Here is a 22,208-nt window from a genome sequence, read left to right as displayed (position 1 = left end):
TCACTTTGGATAAAAATTTACATAAAGATCTCTTTTCTTCTACAAACATGCCCAAAAAAACCACGTTAAATTCCCAAATTATTCTATTTATTTAGCGCTAGAAAACCGAAATAGAAGGGGTACTTGGTTAATTTACGACATTAAAATACCTACATTTTTAGGTAGCATGTTATAAATCATCATCAACCCATAAAAAACTGTTTAAGCCATTAGTGGGACATCCGTGGGACATGATTGGGGTCTGGGATCATTTTGCGGTCAGAGGAAATCATCACATTAAAGGGTCATTATATTTCACATCATTGCGATGATGAGGACTTGTCCACCCGGCCGTCTCAGATCGAAATGACCTTTGATAGAATGCTAAATTACCTCGAGTTATTTGTACAAGAATAGATATCCTATCAGCGATACAATATACTCATCGAGGAGTGTCGCTTAAAAATGATGAATTTTATGTCTCGAACAACTTACTAAAAGAAGACATCAATTGTTAGAGAAAAAATAGAGCAAAAAGTTTTCCCGTCAGAAATTGAGGGCAACTTTAAAAGAACGAGCATTAATAAAAATAATGCCAGAGAGCATAAAATTTCTGAAATGGAAATGAAAATCTTCTATTTATACCACTAATGTAACTTCAAGTTAATTTTTTGCCCCGATTTTCGCAGAAATTTTGACTTATCACACACTTTTAATTTTGAAGCCAGTTCTTTTCAAGAAAAATTAGTTGGCATATTTTCTTACTTTTTTTAACACGCCTAACATTATGAAGTACGTTATTATTTTGCATATTGTAGTACCTTGTTACATATAGATTCCCAACCCCTTAACGCCCAATCATATCTCTGACGATCAGTCCTGACTGCCGTTTTGAACAATATCGTATTTTACGCAAAGTTTTAAGTTTTAAGGTGAATGTACGAAGAAAAAGATGCTTATACAGTTTTCTCACTTTGTTTGAAGATGACCCATATAATATTCACATTCTGTCCCAGACTGAGGACGAAATTCACATCATACCCTTGCGGATGGGTACTGTATTTTCTGTTTTCGCAGAATAATTTTTACGCATAATTTTTGAGCTAGAAGTTGCGTAGAAGTTAACATTTTTGTCCCACCAATAGAATCCCTCCTCTTCACATTACCAGATGGGGATTGAGGAGGGAGGGCGGCCGCATAATTTCCACAAAAAAAAAGAAAATCGTAATCATTGAGTGACTTCGAATGAAAGTTCTCTTCTCACAAGGTAAAAAAACAACGTTTGAGGATATTTAAGTCATATAAGCAACTTGTCTGAGGTGCCGTGTTATCGCTGAGAAGTATTGCATACCACCAACGCGTCCCGGAAAGTATTGATCCCCCCTCAAAACAACGATCTTAAACTACCTCATATTTCCGTGACGTCTGTAATGTTTTCACAGAATACTATGTGCTGTCATAATGGTTTCATTTTTTTACCAAGAGGTTTCTGAGAGAAAGATGTTGATGAATTGTTCTTCTGGTGCTAGATTTAAGATGAAATATTATAATATGTAACTTTCTGACCACGAAATGCTGTTATTATTTTGCATATTGTCATGGATTTTAGTGCCTGTGTTCCCATTTTTAATTATAGCTTTTTAGTGCAGTTCTTACATTATTCACTTTAAAAAAGTATACGCAAGCATTTTTGAAATGGATACCAAAATAATATACATTCAGCTTTGCAATCGTGAAAATTTTTATAAATTTTGAACGGTGTAAGTTCCATATTTTTAATATTTCATCAATGCTAACATTCTATTTATTTGCTCAAAAAAGTAAATTTATTTTTTGTATATCCCCAGGACAATTAATGAATGCCGTTCATTCATTTATATTTTCCATCTTTCTAAACACCCACTGTGCATCACAGATATACCCTGTTCCAGCTACAACCAAAATCCCTCCACACCCCACCCTACCTCTCCCTACGAACTTCCCCAACAAATGCACCGCATCACGTGGGTTACGGCAAGCAACCGGGTGAAGCGGGTCTGCAGAGGCAGCATTGGGGAGTGTGGGACAGACTTGAGGGCGGAGAAAGGCCGGACGCCGATCCCGCTAGAGCAGGGGGAGCAGCCCCGTCCTTAGCTATAAAAGCGAGGCGCGGAGTAGGGATCATCAACACTTGCTCGCGATACGTTGGAAGGATCGGAAGGGTTTTTTTTAATCGGTTGGTTCTGCGGATTTTGAAAAGGGAGAGTGGACTCAAAGGAGGAAAGGAAATCATTACATTCATAGCGTAGGGAAAGAGTGCACTTGGAGACAAAGAAGACCCTAACGCGAGAGGAAGATACCCTGAGCTTTGGAATTGGAGCAGAACCCAACCGAGTGCCGTGGGATCCGGAAGCACAAGGTAAGTTGAATGAAGTTAAATATTTCTCTTAAACCACTTACAGGAATACAATAGATAATTAGCGAATGCATGACCAGTATCAAATTATTTGCACGATTTGGAAATTGAAATAGCCAGACACGAGCGATTCCATTTGAGCAAAGGAAAGTGTAATTTTTGCATGGGAGCAATATGAATTTTTTTCTTGGTGATATTTATTAACTCTTGAGAGATATTCCAAAATCTTATTTCATTAGACCTTGGAATAGCGGAGCTATTTTGAGGCACGCGTTTGCAAATTTGCTTTCAATTAGATCACATCTCTTTGGGCCGCTTATTTAAAATTTAACATTTTGAAAATGTCGCGAACTGAAAAAAATCAAAATGCATAGTAAAGACTAAAGCAGTAGACTAGCAGTAGACTTAAGTAGCAGGATATAGTAGACTAAATCAGGTACATTTTGAAATATCTGATGTACGATGCGGTAAGCATGGCCAATTTTGTAGTATTCATTCGAACATATTTTAAATACGTGAAAGAAGAAAAAATTGAAAGCTTTGGTTGGTAAAGGAGACAGACGACTACTAATAGTATAAAATTTATCTCCGATATCAAGCCGTAGTATTACTCATATTAGCCGTAGTATTATTCATAGAACAGAACTAAAAATGAAACGGTCAATAAGGCCATCTTCAGGTTCAGAAAGATGCTCACTACGTGCTTTAATGCCCAAACCTAAGCAGTTTCATAATGATTTTCAGATCTCTCACTGATTTTCTGAAAGAAACTACGAGTTTATTCCACATATTGAGACGAGAAGCATACCATAGACTCACAGGAGGCCTACCAAAGAACCGATTGGGCGATTAAACTGCAGAATAAAATATCAATCAATTATTTGCGTTTCATTTATAGAAACTGATAACTGATCCTAATTCTTGCTTACACTTAATACCGTCTCTAGATCCACCTATTCCTGTTGAGGATATATAGTCTTAATACATATCGATAGACCAATTTTCGGGTGCTCAGAAGTTTCGCAAGGAAATATCGGAATTTCCGTACCCATACAGATATCAAACCACATTTAATGGGCGTGGCCCCCACAAAAATTCCCGGTATCCTCTTTCTCACGAAAGATTTCCTTGGGAAAGGTTGAGAAAGTTTGATTAAAGCGGTAAACAAAATTACTGGGCCTAAAATAAAATTGCTTCACATGTAGCCGAGTATTACATTATAATTATTTTAGGGAATGGAAAATCTGATGGAAAACAAATCTGCAAACGCGTGCCAAAAAATAGCTCAGATATCTCAAGATTTCATGAAGTAAGATATCGGAATATTTGGGTTCTCCTCCCTTAATTTGAATTGGAAAACTTAGAGAAGTAACCATATGCTAAAATTGTGATTAATAATAGCGCGTACGTTTTTAATTTATTTAACATAGTATGACAACCAGAAGAAATTAAAAATTCCATGAATATTCAATTCACATGCGTATGATTTTATAGTTTTCCAATACCTTATGCCTCAGCTGATTGGTTACTTATGATATTCTGATTCGTTAGGTGGAAATTATGATATTAAATTATTTTACTCCTCTAAATTCCCACAAATTACGTTGTGAATGTAATATACGCTGCATGAAGTTCATTGCCTAAGACAGGATGCAAAGGAAATAGAAATAAATATGATTAACCCAGCCAAACGTTTCCTCTAAATAAAACTCTTTCCGGAATATAGCATCATTTGGTAATAGTTTCCAACTTATAAGTTCTCAACTCCTCCCCTGGAAAACAGTGAGGATTTATGAGGGTAGAATATAAAGTTAACTAAAAGAGAAATACAAAATTATTGAACAAACATTTCAAAGACTTTTTAAAATATTTTATACAACTTAAAAAGTTTCACTGTAAAAATTTTGCCAAGTAAAACATAAAAGCACTGAATGTCTCTATTATTCTACTTCAGTAAAAATAATAAACACAGGCAACATCCTGATCATAGCATTTTTATTCAAATAGTGCGAAAACACAGTTTGAAAGCTAAATTTCACTCGGTAGATATATTGACGCTAACTTCGAGGGAATTAGTGGCAACAGTGAGTATATTCCATACAGGTATATTCCATTGGCTTGGGAAAGGTTGAGAGGGTGAAACAGGAAACAAGATTACAGAGCCAAAATGAAATAGCTTCACGTGCAGTCGAGTTTTTGAATTTTGATTTTTTACGAATGGGAAATCTAATGAAAAATACATTTACACGCGCATGCCACAATACAGCTCAGTCATTCTTGTTGGAATAGCTGAGCTATTTTGAGGAACGCGTTTGCAAATTTACTTTCAATTAGATCACATCTTTTTGGGCTGCTTATTTAAAATTTAACATTTCGAAAATGTCGCTAATTAAAAAAAAAATCAAAAGGCACAATAAAGACTAAAGTAGTAGACAAGTAGTAGACTTAAGTAGTAGTGTATAGTAGACAAAATCAGGCACATTTTGAAATATCTGATGTACGATGCGGTAAGCATGGCCAATTTTGTAGTATTCATTCGAACATATTTTAAGTACGTGAAAGAAGAAAAAATTGAAAGCTTTGGTTGGTAAAGGAGACAGACGACTACTAATAGTATAAAATTTATCTCCGATATCAAGCCGTATCATAAGTTCATTTACAAACGCGTGCCACAATACATCTCAATCATTCTTGTTGACAAATTTCGATAGGCGAGTTCGAAATAATTAGCATGCAATAGTAATAATAATGAGAGAGTGTCCCGGTTCAGAAGGATATGGAAAAAGAGCAAAACATTCCCTATTGTGAAATCTACTTTTCACGGGAGTCGCCACAACTACACTCACTTCCTCGATCGGAGGAGGTTGACTATGCATTGCTGACTTCATTCGCTCGGTCCGCCGCTTTCTCTCAATCAGAACTCGTTGTACGGCGAAGAATGAGGTGCTCGCCTCCAGCGATGGGAACGCGAGACGATATAATCGAAAGCCTGTCCCTTTTTTTTGCTCCCACACAGAGGCACGCATGATTTTTGAAAACCAAAACGTCGAGAAAAATAGCATTTTTTTTTATTAGATCACTTCGCGGCAAAAGATGATTAAATTACACCGTGACATGCACTACAGTAACTTCGCGACCGGAAACAGATGTCCAAAAAATAGACCACAATAAAAATCTGGAACGAGTATTTGTAAGACAAAACCGAGCACGTCAATGAGTGTGATGTTATCATATCCATGCTGACAAATTATGACTTTAAGTGACTAAAGAACACAAAATTGATTCAAACGCGACCTAGATAAGGGAATTTTTTTTAAATATCATCATTTCTCAACGTCATAATGAAGTACTATCATAAAATATAATAAACTTTGATTTCTTGAAGTTACGTAAAAAATACAATATTAATGTTCTGCCTCACAAAAAATACATGAAAAAGCATTAGGTAATATTGTGGATGCATGGTCGTTCCAGTACTATTTTAATTATTTACAAATTTCCATATTGCCAGCGTCATGGTAACTTATCCCCACAATAATAAGAAATTCCAATAAATATAATTCATAACAATATGTTCACAACAATATCTATGGTAGGGAAAATTAAGCAGAATGTGCTCGAGAAAATTAAGCTTCACGTTGTATGAAGTTTAGGCATTGCGTCAAACAGGGCGGAAGGGTGAAATTAGAAATAAATTGGATTAACCTATTCAAACGTTTCCACTAATTAAATATCTTCCCGGCATAAAGGATCCTTTGATAATAGTTTCCTACACATAATTTATCCTACCCGGGAGAATCACCAACATTTATGAAGGTGTATTCATAATATGGAGACGAGGAGAGAAGCGAAGTGGTTGAACCAGGTATTGACGGCCAACGGGATAATGAAGTTCATGAGAGTTGGATGTTAGGTGAGCGGGAATGGCTGAGAAGAAGGTCATGGTTAAGAATAAGATGAGAAATCTTTGGAAGTGTGATGAACTGAAGGAAGCAATAGTTACATATAAAAAGTTCTGTGGGAGTGCGATTCTAACACTCAGCAAATATCATAAGCTTTTATAACATGAAATAATATAAAGAAATTATTACTGCATTATCCATCACAGAATTCATGGCGAATCACTAGGTAATATTGCGGGTGTATGACCGTTCCGCTACTCTCTTAATTATTTCTCCATCTCCATATAGCCAGCGTCATAATACGTCTGCTGCGGAAATTATCAAATTTATGTGCTAAATATCATCTTATTTTCTGCCATGGTAAATGAACGATATAATTACGAAATTAAATCATTCGAAATACATTTTCCATCACAATATACCCATTGCGCTTAAAGCAGTGCATGAACGCCACATGATAAATATATGAATAATTTTTTTCCTGCCTGTGGTTAAGAAATGTGGTGATATATTTCAACCCAGTCTCATCTATACATTCATTGCTGAATTTTTTTTATTAAACTGAAATGAACTAATGTGCCTTATAACGTGGAACAAAAAACGAACAAAAATGTCCCAAAGCGAAACGAAAAACATGTCTCCTCGCAAACAATTAGCTTTGGCGAATATATGCTCGCATAAATTATTTTTCTCCATGAAACAGCAGGAATCTCTCGCTGACTAATTCTCCTTTGCTCAATTCCTATTTTTCCAGATGAAGCTTTACGTTCTACTGGCCATGGCTCTGGCCGTGGCGCAGGGAAATCCCCAGCCCGTTAGACCGTCCGCAGGCCGAGGAGAGATCAGAGCTGACGGATACATCTTACGACCGGACGGCAAGAGGATGGGCTCAAAGGTCTCGGCCACGGCCAACAAGGGCCAGGACATGGCCTACGGCGTGGAGGAGGAGAATGGCGAAGGTGGAAACGTAGCCCAGCAGTACGCGGACCAACTTCGAGCAGAAGGTGCCGCGGCAGCCGCGGAGGCCAACTTGGCCGCCCAATTTGGAGGCAAGGGAGGTTACGCCGCTCCTCTGGCCCAGCCACTGCAAGCTCCTCAGGCGGCCTCGGCCTTATCTTACGGCATCGGGAACGCTATCACAACAGCGGGACAGGCTGCAGGTTACGGGATAGCCGGAGGAGCTCTGGGACATAACTGTCCGGATGGCCAACTAGGATACACCCTGGGTGCAGGAAATGCTCAGCTTTCGAACGCATTGAACTATGCCCAAGGATTTCAAGCGGCCGGTTATCAAGGTGGCTTCGCAGCCGATTTTGGTGGTGTAGACCAAGGATACCAAATTAACGGGTTAGGATATTCTTCTTCCGCAGCAGGATCCGCGAACCTTGGTGCCTCAAATGTAGGTGCGTTGTTCACAAGCGCAGGTGCCGGTAAGGCTGTTGCGCAGGGTGCTTCTAGAGTTCAGGTCGCGACCCAAAAACTACGACAAGGAGGCAATGCAGGACAGGCAGTTCTGGGATCCGGTAGACTGTCAACTCAGCAAAGCAAAACGCTAGGTCTGCAGCAGTTAGCCTCTTCAGCTGCCGCATTTGGAGGAAATCAGAATGGAGACGGTCATACTCGCTACGCTGCCAGCACAGATTACTCCGGCATGGGAAAATTCATCGGACAAGGGGTAGAAGAGCGATACAGGGCAAATTTTGCTGGAAATCAAGGATATATTGGGGGAGGAAGTGAGGTTGCCTACGCAAATTATAACGAAGGGGGACAGATAGGGTCATTTGGCGCCGAAGTTGGAGCAGCAGGAGGAAATCAATACTCCGGACAAGTTGGCTTAGGTGCCGCTGGCTATAGTGGGAATGGTCAGTCACTCGGAAGTTATTCGGCTGGAGCTGGTTACCTTAACGTAGGAGCTAGTTCCGGAGGAGCTGGGGCTGGTTACAGCCAAGGTCAAAGCTCAGGGTCCTATCTCGGCCAAGGAGCTTCTTCTCAGTCATACCTCGGCGCTGGAGTGGGCGCAGGTCGTGTCGAATACGGAGGGATACAGGGAGCGACGAAAGATAGCGGGGCACAGGCCAGTCAGAGCTTCAATTTAGGCTACCAGGAAGCTGGTAGGGGTTACGATGAATCCGTGCGAGGGAGTCAACTTCAGAGTGGGTACTCTGGGGCGGGCTCGGGCGCTGTTTTCGTCAGCGGTGGAGAAAATGCAGGTTACGGTGCTGGTATAGCTCAAAGTTCAGGCTCTGAGGGGGCATATTATGCTCAAAACATCGGCGGTATTAATGGAGGAGAGAGCGGCGGATTATCAGTTGGCTTAGGTATCGGAGGACACTCTTACGTCGATACGGCTTCCTCACTCTCAGCCCAGGCTGGACAATCGAAACAAGCTGTTGGCATTGGTGGAGGAAGTGCTAGCGGTGGGATCGGCGGATACGCTTCCGCGCAGGGCGGGCACGAGAGTTACTCTGCCTTGGGTGGAAATGGAGGAGTTGTATACAGCGAGTCATTCGATGCTGGTACCTTGCAGAAAGGTGGAGAGAACCTAGGGGTAGTCTCTTATTCCTCCGGAAACATCAACCATGGTTCAGGAAGCCAGGCAGCGGCTGGCCAGGGGTATGCCAATGTCTTAGGCGCGCAGGTCGGTCATGGTGTTGCAAATGGTGGATCAGGGTACGTCGCTGGTTCATACGGTGGCAGCAGTTCTAGCCAGATTGTCAGTTCAGGAGCTGTCGGAGGGCACGGAGGTGGCGCAGGCTCTATAGGTATCGCTTTAGTTGGGGGAAATCAACATAACGGAGGTTCTGCATCCAGTTATTCTGTTGGCGGGTCCAACTACGGTAACAGGATTGCTCATGGTGGCCAGGCCGCTTTGGACTTCTCTGGCATCAGGTACGCTTCTGGATCTGGGCATGCCACCGGTTTTGCAGCCCAAAGTGCAGCAGGCCACATCCAAACTGGTTCAGCCGTGAAGCATTTGGTCGTAGCCGACGGTCACGAAGAGTATTACTACGTAAGTATGATTTTTTAAGAATAATTATTACGGTTAATTTTTTCGACATCGGAAACCATTTCTAAAAGGCAATTATGCGATATCGTGCCTTGCGGTAAAGCTTCCAAGTGGCAAAATTACAAGTTTTCGCATTCGCAAAAAAGAGCCATTTTTTAATTTTTCGGTTCTACATAAATTTTATGCAATAAACGATAATAACCTTAAGCAATAATGCTATAATTCTTTACCTTCCATCGGTAAAGTCTCCGACACAAAAAATGGAAATATTTAATAGCATTGATATTAGCCAAAAATGATCTTTTCCACGATCAATTTCTTTTGTAATTTCTTCATTGGAGTGGCAGGGCAACATTATAGGCTTGCAATATTTCAATGTCAAATTCTCGTGATTGCATGTGATCATGCCAAAGTTTAAACAAACATTGAGTTTATCATTGTTGAAGACAACGGAAACAAGATAATAATAAGTCAAAGACATTAAAGTAGAGGTAAGATGATTACAGTATGCAAAAATCTGTGTCGTAAATATTTACATGATATCATTTTCTTTTAAAATATTGACAATTTCCATAATTATATGATCTGCAACAAAAATATTTTAAATATAAAGTACATTTGATAGCGAGGAAAATATTGATGAAACCTGCATTGCTAATAAAATTGACAATTAAGAATGCAATCATTCATATTTTCGGTAAAGATCTATTTTTCACTATTATTATTTACTGAACAATGATAGCAATTTTTACATTAAAATTTAGCAAAATTACTGCAATTAATTTAAATTTAAGTGAAAATGGAATGACTTGCATAAATTAGATCAAATCCACACTCGACTGATGATAGTTTTTCTCGGTCCACAATTTTTTTCATCAGATTGAGGCAATTATTTTTACTCTGTCGTTAGTAAAATTAAAAAATCAGGAGTTATAATCACTATTGAATTCAATATTTATTATAAACGTAATCATGTCTTTTAAAAATCAACGTCATTATAAAATTGTCAGTTTAAGGCATGATCAAAAATTGCACTTGAGAAAAAATCTAACAGAGGAAATATTATTCGCCTTCAACGAGAATACCCCTATTTTTTAAATGGAAGGCTTAGAAATTCACCTTCAAGAGTGCTTCTGTTACGATCCCCTTAACTTATTATGGGAATATATTAAAGAAAAATGACGTAACGGTGTAGTTGATTTATAAATCGCTATAACCAACGGTAAGGCAGAAATTAAAACAATGTATCATGGTGAATGATGAAGCTTAAATAATCGAAGAAATAAATAGCCGTCCTATGAACTGTCTGTCCGATATTATGGCTTATACCTCTCCTTTGGTTTCAGTTAAATTTCACGGAAAGGAGGTATGTTCATACAAAAATTTCAGGTCGAAAATGATTGTGATATTTCATTTTTATTGGTAAGATAGATTGAAAGTATTAAATACTTTTTGAAAGCGAATCAAATGTTAAAATAGCGTTGAGAAAGTTAGAAAGATAGTTGAGAAAGGGGTGGAAAATCTTTCCATCACGAATATAGTTGTCCATTTCATCCCTTTGTACGCACAAAAGCTAAATATATCGTTAAGAGGAGAACTACAATAAATAAAAAACAATATGGATAAATTTAGAATATCTTGAACAAAGAACTCTTTCGGTTATAACTGAGCTTCAAGTTACCGTCTCAGAGTTATTTTGATGCAACCTTTTGCTTACTCAATAAAAAAATTAAATCTGTTTGATTCAATAGTTTTCTAATAAACAATGGTCTTTGATTAAAATTGTAGTAACTAAATACCTTAAATACTAACACTTGATACGTTTTTGTGGTAATTTTAACGAAAATATCATTCCGAAACAGGGACACCCAAAGTACCATTTCGAGTACGCCGTCAACGACCCGCACACCGGTGACATCAAGAACCAATGGGAGTCCCGCGATGGAGATGTGGTGAAGGGTGCCTACAGCCTCCATGAACCCGACGGCACCGTACGGACGGTGGAGTACCATTCGGATAAGGGGAGTGGCTTCCAAGCCGTTGTGAAGAAGAGTGGAAAGTCTGTCCATCCAGCTGGACACTGAGGAAGTCCATCACAAAAGGGAGAAACCTTGCAGACGCGAAAAGTTACCAATGCAACAAAATTGTACCTGTTCATCACGCTAATGGCCTCCGACTGCAGTGGCGTAGCCAGAGGGGGAGACCGGGGGATCCGGATCCCCCTCGAAATATAAAAACACAGTTATTTTCCTTCATAAAAGAAAACAAATATTGAACAATCATGAATTTACTCAATATTTCTTTAACAAATGAAGTTTTTCGATTATGGAAAGGTTTAAAATTAGTTTAAAACCAATTATTCAGTACCCCGTTTTTAAAAAATTCCCCCCCCTGGTTTTGGACCCCTCCCCCCGAAGGATATACCTGGCTATGCCACTCTGAGGTGAAATGAAATCATGCATACACTTGTATAACCATTTTGTTACCACTCTTTACACGACCTAGACTCTTGAAGAATACAGCATTAATAGGCATATTCCTGATGAATCTTACTTAAGAAATCATTTTATGTTTTCTCAGCAATTAACTCATATGAGATTCATCAAATCATTACATGTAAATAATGACATTTCATTTCTTAACATTCAATTAAGAAGATTTGAGACTGAAAATTCTCGATGCATCCGTCATAAGTCTGTGTAAATACACTGTCGATCATCCGCATTGTACATCTTCATTATCAATCACGGATTTAAATGCATCTCATAAGAATGGAATTGAGAATGTTGAGTATTAATGTAATATGCCGTTGGGCAAAAATGTGTACATATGAGTAAATAAGTTACTAAGTCATTGTAATATAAAATCATAAATAAATGTTTCATGAATACATCGGTGTCCATTTTATTCATTTACACGTAAAAATCCAAATTCATTATTAAGAGGAGAACTAGAATTAATGCAAAAATAAGTCGAAGAATTAAAAATATCTTGAAAAAATAACTCTTGGAGTAACTGATCTACAAGTAAAATTCTCAGAGTTATTTTGAAGAAACTCCTAGCTTATTCGATAAAAAAATTAAAATATGTTTTCTTCTTTACATTACTAGAAAACATTGATCTTTGATTTAAATCGAAGTACCTAAATAATCCAGGCTTTATTCTTTAATAATGGAGTTCAGAGATAATTTAAATTTATTTTTTTTCACAGAGTGAATTGATAAGAGACAATATTTAATTTGTTTTTGAAATCGCTAGCCCAATTTTGGTTGTATCACTGAGTTCAAATAACTCAAAAATGGGAAAATTTTATCCTCCGTGGACAATAGCCTCAGCCACCTGAAAACATCATAGTGGCAAGAGGTAAAACGACTTCATTCGAAAAATATAATTATAGGATTTGGTACATACATATTCTGTATCCATCAGCAACTATGGACGAAAAAACTCTATAGTTTATAATGGGCGCATTTCGCCCTTCATATAATTGAATACCTTTAATCGAGAGATATACTATTTTTGCGGATGGAGTGAAGAGAGGGAAAAGATGTCCATTCTGAAGATTTGTTGAAATAAATAATAATAATAATATTGCGGCTGATCTCATTTGATCCTCGTAAGTGATGGAATGCCTCATAGGAAGGAACTTTCACCCATACAAACGTCAACACAGAGGAAGCCGATGAGGTAAGTGATGTTGGAGAAGATGAAAGCTGACATAAAATGAACTTCAATAAATTTTCCCACGAAGTCGTTCCATTTCCTCTTAAATGACGAGTGAAGACATGAAAAAAGGTTGGGCGAAAGGTTCGATTCGGTTGCCTTTGATTCTGAAGACTTCCGGGCCACAAAAATCGAAACTGGAATGCAAAAATACTTTCTTCGAGGCAACAAAACACTCTGCCAACTCACTGCCAGTCGCCCGCTCTCCGATTTCGATTGGAGAGCTGTCTCGACTACTTTAAAAGGATGTGTGGTTCGTGACATAACAAAAATACGCGGGCGTTAGTCTTTTTTTTTGACCGATTATATCACGAAGAAAGTAGAAGTGACTTTCGGGGAAGGAAATATGAAAAAAATCCCCACACCTAGACTGGTTCACGATAATGATTTTGATACCTACAAATAATGCCCCACCACATAGACTGGTTAGCGATAATGAATATGATTCCTTCAAATAATTTCCAAAGTAATTCTCCACTATCTAGACTCCTTTACTATAATGGATTCGTATCTTACACATTGGGATGGGAATTCACCATGAAGATATTCTGAGGTTTGACTAAATCTTAACTTCATGGAGATATATACCTATAAATAGTTTAGAAATGACAGTAGGCACATAACGTTTTAAACTTGTAATCTAATGAAAATTCGTTCGGAATTCATCGCAGGTGGCTCATCCCCAGAAAAAGTGGTAAGCCTTAGTGTCTCCCAGTGATTTCTCTTCAAATATAACAGTTACCTGTGACTTATAATTATAAGGTTTATAACTAGAGAAATATCTGTCTTACCGATAATAATTTATTACAGCATTCCAAAAGAATGGTTTTTAGACAAGTAGCTCATTCAGAGATTTTGTGCTTAAAAACTTGCGGGTCAAATTCGATGACATATTTTCTATAATAGCGCTTCTTATTATTGCATATGTGGTATTAATTTGATGACAACAGCAATGAATTTTCATCGACATTATTCCATTCCTATGAATTTAAATTTTCCATAGGTAAGATAAAATATAAATTATCCTTGAACATCTCCATAATCGTTACTTGGTTGTAAAAACAAATGTATAAATTAATTTGTAAGAATAACATAGTTTGCTGTAATTAATATCGAGATTTATAAGAAGAAGAATACTATCAATAAATAAATACTAACACCACTAAATAAATAGATACCATATCTGTACGATCACTACGGAATAAAAATATGCCAATTCCACAAAATATTTTTCAAGAGATGTAAACGTCACGATTCGAAACGACAACGCCAGAATGCTCAGAGTTTGCCCGTTAATGGCATTTGATAATCAATATTTCACTCAACACCCCTCAGAAATCTATTCCATTTAGTACTGCCAACAACAACCATACCGGCGAGTCTCCGTGAACTAAAACCTTTTACTTGACAATTTTCCACAATGAATGATAACTAAACAAGGATAATACCCTCCGAGTCTCAACGATCAAAATGACGTTGAAACGCGACATAAAGAATACATTTTGTGGACGGGACAAAGCTTCCCTTTCTACGCGCAGTGCTGTTTCGCTTCATTTGGACTCATTTGATAGCTTTTTTTTTTTAAATTTTATCGTGCTGTCAAGAAGTGTGCTAATCCATTGTAAATAGCTCGTTCTCGTTCCTTATGACTGAGAAATGGCCAGGCCTCAAAACTTTTATTGAAATGAAAAATCTCACCCCGTTGGCAATTGAAGAAAATATCATCCCTCGCAAATTTGCTTAATTTAGTTTTTAATTTGAATCAGAGCAGCCTGTCGTACCTGGTGAAAAATTTTTTTAATGAGCAAAGTTAACTATTTTTATGCGCAAAATACGATATGCATACGGCTCACATCAATCATTTAATTTATTGTATATTACTTATGTACTTTATATTTATTGTATATTACTTATGTATCAAAAGTTCGTCTGGAAGCCATTTTTGTTACTCAACATACACAGTATTACTACGATTACTACTGTTTCCTGGAGGCGATCCCACCGACAGACAATAGCATACGGGGTTACGTACAACTCCAAAATTAGTTTTGTTTCTATGATATTTAAATGTTTAAACTGTGAATGGAGCAATTAATATGTTATTTTTATGAACATCACTGAGCACAATAAGTTTCATCGAAAATATTACGGGACAATTCATTCATTTAAACGATGAAATGTTAATTTATAAATGTGCCACAATCAAATCCCAAATGAGTTTCGCCCACTACTGATAAATTTACGAAAAAACTCTGTCAGGCGTGGGATTTGGTCAAGCCGTTAAAAGACAATCACTTCCCGAATGGGTCAACAACCTTCTTGGAACCGATCCAAATAAAGTTCACGTTTTCAATATGACTACAAGCGGCATACAACTACTAAAATCATGGCACTCCAGCGATTATTAGGATGAATTAACTAGAGAGTTACTCTCTGTTCACCTCTTAGCAATTATTCAAATGAACATAGAGCTTTCTAAACTCAAAAATGATTAATTTGTTGAAAAGCTTGTTTGATAGATCTCGAAGGAGGCACAATTTACTTCCATCAGGGTCGCACAAAACTCCCTCGAAAGCGCTAATTAAGTGGATATCTCATATCTTACGTCCTAATTATCTGTTCATTCTTCCTGTTATCTTTATGTAGACTAGATCATACCATTCGCGTAATCTCCTCTTTCTAGGTCCTGCATTTTACTAGATACCTACTGTTTATGGCTGATTCAATATGCTCTTGAGGCGCAATGCGGTAAAAATACGTTATGGTATTTGTAGGAGGTGACCTGCAGCTGAGGTCATTTGTGCCATGAGGGAAGGGTATGTAAGGACGGCTGGAGAGAAACCAGGCGTTGGGATTAGCCTGTTCTTAACGAAAGAGCCATGGGGACCAAGGCTTAGCGACCAAACCGATGGACGTAATGTTGCGCTTGGAATGTCCTCCACGCATCATTCAAGCAGGGATCGAGCAGTCTATGAAAATTCTCTGCCACCACCGGGATTTAAACCCGAGCCCATGGGTTCAGTAAAAATACATTTATTGGCATGTTACGTTATTACGATGAAAAAAGGTGGTCTTCTCTCCATTGGGATAAAATGTAGAATATTTCCCGGGTCCACGAAATTTATGTAAAAGTAAATTTTTTTTATTGCAATTGGCCGCCTTTTCACATTCACCCAATATTTGAACACAATATTCACAACTGAATGATTTTATGCCACTCAAATCCTTATTCCACAATATTATTCTGCTGATTTTGTTTTCCCCTGATGGTTATGTAATAGACGGTGGCAGTATCAAAATAATAAAATAGTTTTAATTTTTATAACATATATTTATATCAAGATTTTTTTCAATCACTACAGTCATTTTTTTCCGTACAAATATATGAAAGTGGGCGAATGAACTCGAATAAGATAAAAAGAACTCAAAAAATCTTTTAGGTTCTATAAAAAATTAGAATTTTTTACATAGATGTTTCAATATTCCGATCCGCATCTAGATAAGAAGCTGACCACGCCCCATTAATTAGGAGGGACACTACATTTTTATCGTCTTTATCAGATGAGCGTCTTTCACGAATATCCAGCAGCACGAGTTTTCAACCTTCACGGTCAATAAAGCCGATACGTTAACGGCTTAGTTTTGATGATGGAAGAGCCGAGACACTTCACGTAAATTAATGGCTAAATATTGGGGAAATAAATTAGTTAATATGGGGAGTTGTAGAGTTCACCTTATCAAAAAAATCGATATAAATAATGCCGACTATAAATTTCAAGCGATTACGTCAGTTTTTATCCCTTTCAGCAGGGGGCGAATCTAAATATTTCCTCCAATTCTTCACAGATTGCATTTAATATTATTGAGATAAATGAATTGACTGCAATATAACATTGATTTATTGCATTGCTATTTTTGCCGAAATTTTGATCAGAAAATTTTTCTGTTTCAGACTAAACAATGCTATAGCTATATGAAAAAGCTATGTGAAATATAAAATAGCTATGTGAAAAAATAAAGGGAAACAAACTACTGGGCTATTAACGTGGAATATTTTATTGAATTGCATAGGATGTGCAGTAGCGAAGAACCGGGGGAAAGGAGAACGAGAATCACCGCTTGTATAGCAGAGGCGATAGCAAAAGCCTTATTTATCTAATGAATGCTACATGCCAATGCTCGTATCTGACAGATTTATTTAATTCCCCATTTTCCGCGTTTTATAAGCTAAAATAATGACTCGCAACTCAACTAAGACACATTTACGGAACAAAGCTATGTGAAAGTCGAATTTAATTAGGCGGAATAAAGGGAATTGAAATTTCAAATACATTTTTCTCGTTCTACTAGATTTAATTCCTGCATAATTAAATACGACAATATTATATTAGCAACTCTATAACGATTCTCAGGAAATGTGAATTTTTGATTCTTGAGTTCCTTTACTTCTTTCTGCGCATCCAAACACTTAATCCGTTTCCCTTTACTCTAGAAGATTGTTTATCAACAATTTGTTTAAAAATAACAAGGAACATCACCGAAGATAATCAAATGACATGATTTAACATTTAATTCGAAGTAAAGTCAATGATTGTGAAAATAGTATTATGTTCAGACGTGTGTAGAGAGGTGTTTTTTGTTAGCATAAAGCTTATCAGTAGAGACTTCTGAAACATTTAGCATCTTTTTTGTCATACTCGCGCATTCAACCTAAATTCACGGATTTTTTCAGGCAACATGTTTTTCATTTACGATTGTAAGAATGAATCCGGCTTAAAGATGCAATGTAATTGGCAGTGCTGGATTCAGAGATTAGCAAATTCCCCTCAAAATGGACAGTGGACATTTGGAAATTCGAGTTCCACCAATTGGAAGCCATTATGAAGACTATCCTGCACATAGTGCTTCAATAAACCCTCTTCTATAACTCTATCAATATGTACGCAATCGAGGGATCCTGGTTCGATATCGGGTCAAATGATTTTCATACTGAGAATCTTTTAGCAACGCGACAGATTCCACCCATTGGGAGCCTCTGTAAAGACTATCCGGCACTATTTTACTTCAATAAATCCAGCTTCTATAAATGTATCAATATATACGCATTCGAGGGATCCTGGTTCGATATCGGGTCAAGGTGAATAATTTTCACACGGAGAGCTTTTCGCAACGTGAGGAACGATGTACGTCCTGGCTACTCAGGAAGATTTATCTAACCATCATGTATGCATCGCGTTCTCTCCGACATTCCATCAAGTTCTACAGCCTCTAAGGGGCAAATGCCGATCTCGCAAGGTGGCGGGCGTTATCCCCCCATCGGTGCATTAATCCAGAGCAAACTTTTAAAACAGGGACCGCTCACTCGTGAGCAAACTGTTCCCTCATTGGCTTCCCTCAACTTTCTTCGCCTTCCGGTATAACCAGTTATATACGATCACTTTCTGCACTCCACCCGCTTGCTGAATAACGAAATCTCCTCGGGTAACCACGTCAGAGAGCCGTTTTCAAATAGAACCAACACTCATTTCTCCGAGGACCAGTCTCACCGATTTCGATTACGTAAAACATGAGTCATAGACTAACGGGTCAATAACCATGTGATGAACACATATCGATGGCTAAGTTCGAACGACACGTATCTCAAAATTTGGCCGGTTTGACACAGGTGTCTTAAACAAAGTTAAAAAACCAACATTAAAAAATAAAATTCAAGCAAAAAACAACTCTTTGTTGGCAAGTGCATGCTTCTCTTTCAGTTATATGAATTTTTGTTTTTTAATTTCAGCATACAATTATAAAAAAATTATCGTTTTTTTGCTCTCCTGAAAAGTTGCTATTTCTGAGATACGTGCTGTTAGAACTTAGCCATCTATATGAACAAAAAGGGCGATTCAACAATTCAATCCATTTTTAACGAAAATCAAATTTTAAAGTTAACTACTATCCTAGTTTGATCATTCAAGAGCTCCTTAATATCATCCATAAAGTGATAGAAAATACTAATAAAATGACTAGAAATTTCGTAAGGAAGAAATTTTGTATATTGTTTTGACCTATTCAATTAGTTGTAATTTAATTCCGTCTTACGAATAACAATCTCCATTTTACCTAGAGTGTCTAACTCACAAAATAGGTGATAGGTGCTTCATTAGGAGTAAATACTTAAAGCATAAATTTCCATAAAAGAATAAAGAAATGTCCTTATTTCTTCCGTTTTACGTCCGATAATTTTCTTTGAACAAAAAAAAAAAAACAAACACACAATTTGCCTCTCATACACCCACATTAAAAAAGAAATAAATCAAATTTATTTTTCAGTGTTTACTGTGTGCTCTTTTAATCCTATCTTCGGCTTTCATTTAATCAAAAAAATTGCTACCACGTAACAAGTTCTCCATATGTATGGAGCTGAAACATTTCTATTCCTCTCTGTTTCCAGGGATTGACTACAAAAACATTCTGTAATAAGAGGATGAATCATTTGCGACCAAACGGTCGTATTTTGTCAGTCAAGGTGATGTCAGTTTAAAACATAAGCTATCGTAATATTATTAAGAGTAAAATTATTGCAAACAATTTTCAAATTAAGACATTGTAAAGCTTGACCATGCTTGTAGAACTAAGTGGAATCATAAAATAGATTTTCGGCGAAAATATGGATAATATCAGCAATAACAGAGTATGCATGTGATAATACGAGAAAGAAAAATTTTAATTTTATAGAAAAAATTTTAATTTGTGATAAAGGCGAATGTTGACAAGGATCCACTCCAAGGTTGGCATATTCTCTGAAAAATTCAGGATGACAAATTTTTACCAAGAAAAAGTTTTAACCAAACACCTGGTACGTCACGAGATATTCCTAGTCGAGCCTCAGTGATAGGCCCTCTCTAGGGCTGGTTAGGATCGGACATAATTTTTCTTAGCAACTCCCATACCAGGAGGACATGCCAATTATCCTCCTTCGGGCATACATGACAGCAAGTGAGATGTCTGTCCGTGCGTCACATCGGGGACTGGGTCAAACACACGCTGTTCCGGGTTGGCATTCAAGGAGTTGAAAGGCCAGGGGCAGTATTACGCGACGCCACGGAAGGAGAAGCATGTCCAACCGTCGCACACGCGAAGTGAGCCGCAAAAGTGAGTAAGATGTACATCGGTGTTAAAAAAGTTCATGTGGCGTGTTTCTAGGAAAAGTATTGAGAGTTGCATTCATCCCGTCATCTGGAACTGCTTGGCTTATTTCCAAAAATTTGTAAATGCCAAGTAATTCGTATTAAAAAAACCTCGAATGAAGTTCTAAATGAAGCAATGGTTCGCTATATGCATCTTATTCACTAACTAACCTAGAGACAGTATTCTGATAAAAGGGAGCTCGTGCGGTAATAATTTGTGTATTTTCCTCCGACTAAACGAAGACGTTACAATATTGTATTCGATTTATGAGTCTCAAGGCAAGTAAAATATGAAAATGGATTTATAGTAAATAATGGACAGTAATTTCAATGGATTGCTTAGTTAAATTATTCAAAAAACATAAAAATAAAGGACTTCTTAAACCGAGATATAAACATCCTTTATAAATGTTCCCCTTTATTGTTCTTCACACAGGTAGGTACGTGGCCCTACTTAATGAATATCAGCTAACAATGGCGTAATTGGAGGAGTCTCATCGCCAGCAAGGTAGTACGATTTACTTTATCCTTACGCATATTTGTACGCTAATGCTTGAGACAGCCATTTATAATTGTATAGCTATAGATGCGAAGCAAAATGTTTTTAGTGCATGCAGAAAGACATTTTACATACTTCAGTAAATATGGTGAACCCAAATATATTCAATTGATATTATCTGCATCGTTTGATGCGCCTACTTGAAAACTACAAGTATGAGAGAAAATATGAAAAAGAGATCATGATTTCCGAAAATGTTTTGGAGGTCTTAAAAATGTTAACTAATGTATATTAATATAAAAAGTGGGGAATAATTTATCAAGCAAAACTATTTTAATGTATTCATTATATTCTATCCACACTTTTAGACGAACAATATCCAGCTATATTGCATGGCATCTTCAGGTATGATGAATATACGATGTTTCCACGAAAAGAAACCGTATTTGGTTGAATGCATATTTTTCAACGGCCAAAAATGGCCATTTCCATGATTCACAGACAGGGTATGATTCCACTCGCAGGAAACAGAAAATAATTTCCATATTTTCAATGTATTATTTCACTGTTGAGAGTGAAAATATTGAACATTGTTAAAAGTTGTTGTATAATCTTGATTATTTTAATTTGTTATTTCTTTTGTATTTTAATTGTTAAAAGTTAATAATCCTAAAAGTTTTTCTAAAAAAAATCTCTATTCTAATTTGAATTCATGATTTATTTTGAATTTGCATTTTTATATTTTATAATTCTTGAATGCCATTTTCTCTATTCCGATCTTGTAAAGTACACATCATACCTTTGAGAATCAAAATTATTTTTGTGCTATTACATATTTTTTAATGTTCATAAATCAGCACCAGCTATTGTTTTAAGAGATAATGGTAACTCCTATTCAGATGTACCTGAGGGGTACCTTTATTCTACTTTACTGTTTTATTTATTGTATAAATGTGCTTTGTAATTTATGAATAAGAGGAATAAATGTAATTATTATTATACTATATTCTATCTTTAATAATTGTTTCGCTGAACAAAATAATCAGGTTCGAGATCAAATTTTTCTGTGCCTATAAAATCGAACTGATGATGGTACATTACGCAGTTAATTTTTCCGAAGAAACAATGTACAGTAAGGTAAAATTTTATTCAATTCTTTCACCATGTTGTTCCGTCACAACTCGCCTAATACAGCGGAAATTAATCCATAATAATAGCTAATTAGTTCTCATTTTGCCAAAATATTGGGGAATTAATTTTTAACGACGAAAGAACAGGAGGGTATTCTGGTTTTGGTAAGATGGCTGGTGCCAAAAGTGCTGGACATTGGTGACCCTTTTTTTTAACTGTTAGCGAAAGAACGTGGAAAAACACGTTCAAAAGCGATGGTATCAATTTTCAGACATCCTTCTTTCCCAGACTTTTAGCACCTGCACGGTGTAAAATTAATCAAATATAATTAATGGAGTGCCGGAGAAGCTGGCAAGACAAGATATCACCAAAACAAAAAAAATGATCGGAAGAATTC

General features: G+C 36.9%; 2 protein-coding genes across 9 annotated transcripts in view; one reads left to right on the top strand and one right to left on the bottom strand.

The window, feature by feature from the left end:
* The window catches only part of LOC124159080 (laccase-1-like), a 151,839-nt gene that overhangs the window by 72,635 nt on the left and 56,996 nt on the right, over positions 1 to 22,208 (bottom strand). The gene's annotated exons all lie outside the window — the stretch shown is intronic.
* LOC124159079 (fibroin heavy chain-like) lies at positions 2,161 to 11,496 on the top strand. The gene is made up of 3 exons (XM_046534607.1): positions 2,161 to 2,377; positions 7,031 to 9,286; positions 11,146 to 11,496. Exons 2-3 carry the CDS (start codon positions 7,031 to 7,033, stop codon positions 11,365 to 11,367), a joined length of 2,478 nt encoding a protein of 825 aa, XP_046390563.1. The 5' UTR covers positions 2,161 to 2,377; the 3' UTR covers positions 11,368 to 11,496.

This window comes from Ischnura elegans, chromosome 5 (genome assembly GCF_921293095.1).
Source record: "Ischnura elegans chromosome 5, ioIscEleg1.1, whole genome shotgun sequence".
Classification (NCBI taxonomy): domain Eukaryota; kingdom Metazoa; phylum Arthropoda; class Insecta; order Odonata; family Coenagrionidae; genus Ischnura; species Ischnura elegans.
Note: the sequence above shows the minus strand (reverse complement) of the source record. Positions and strands in the feature narration are given on the sequence as shown.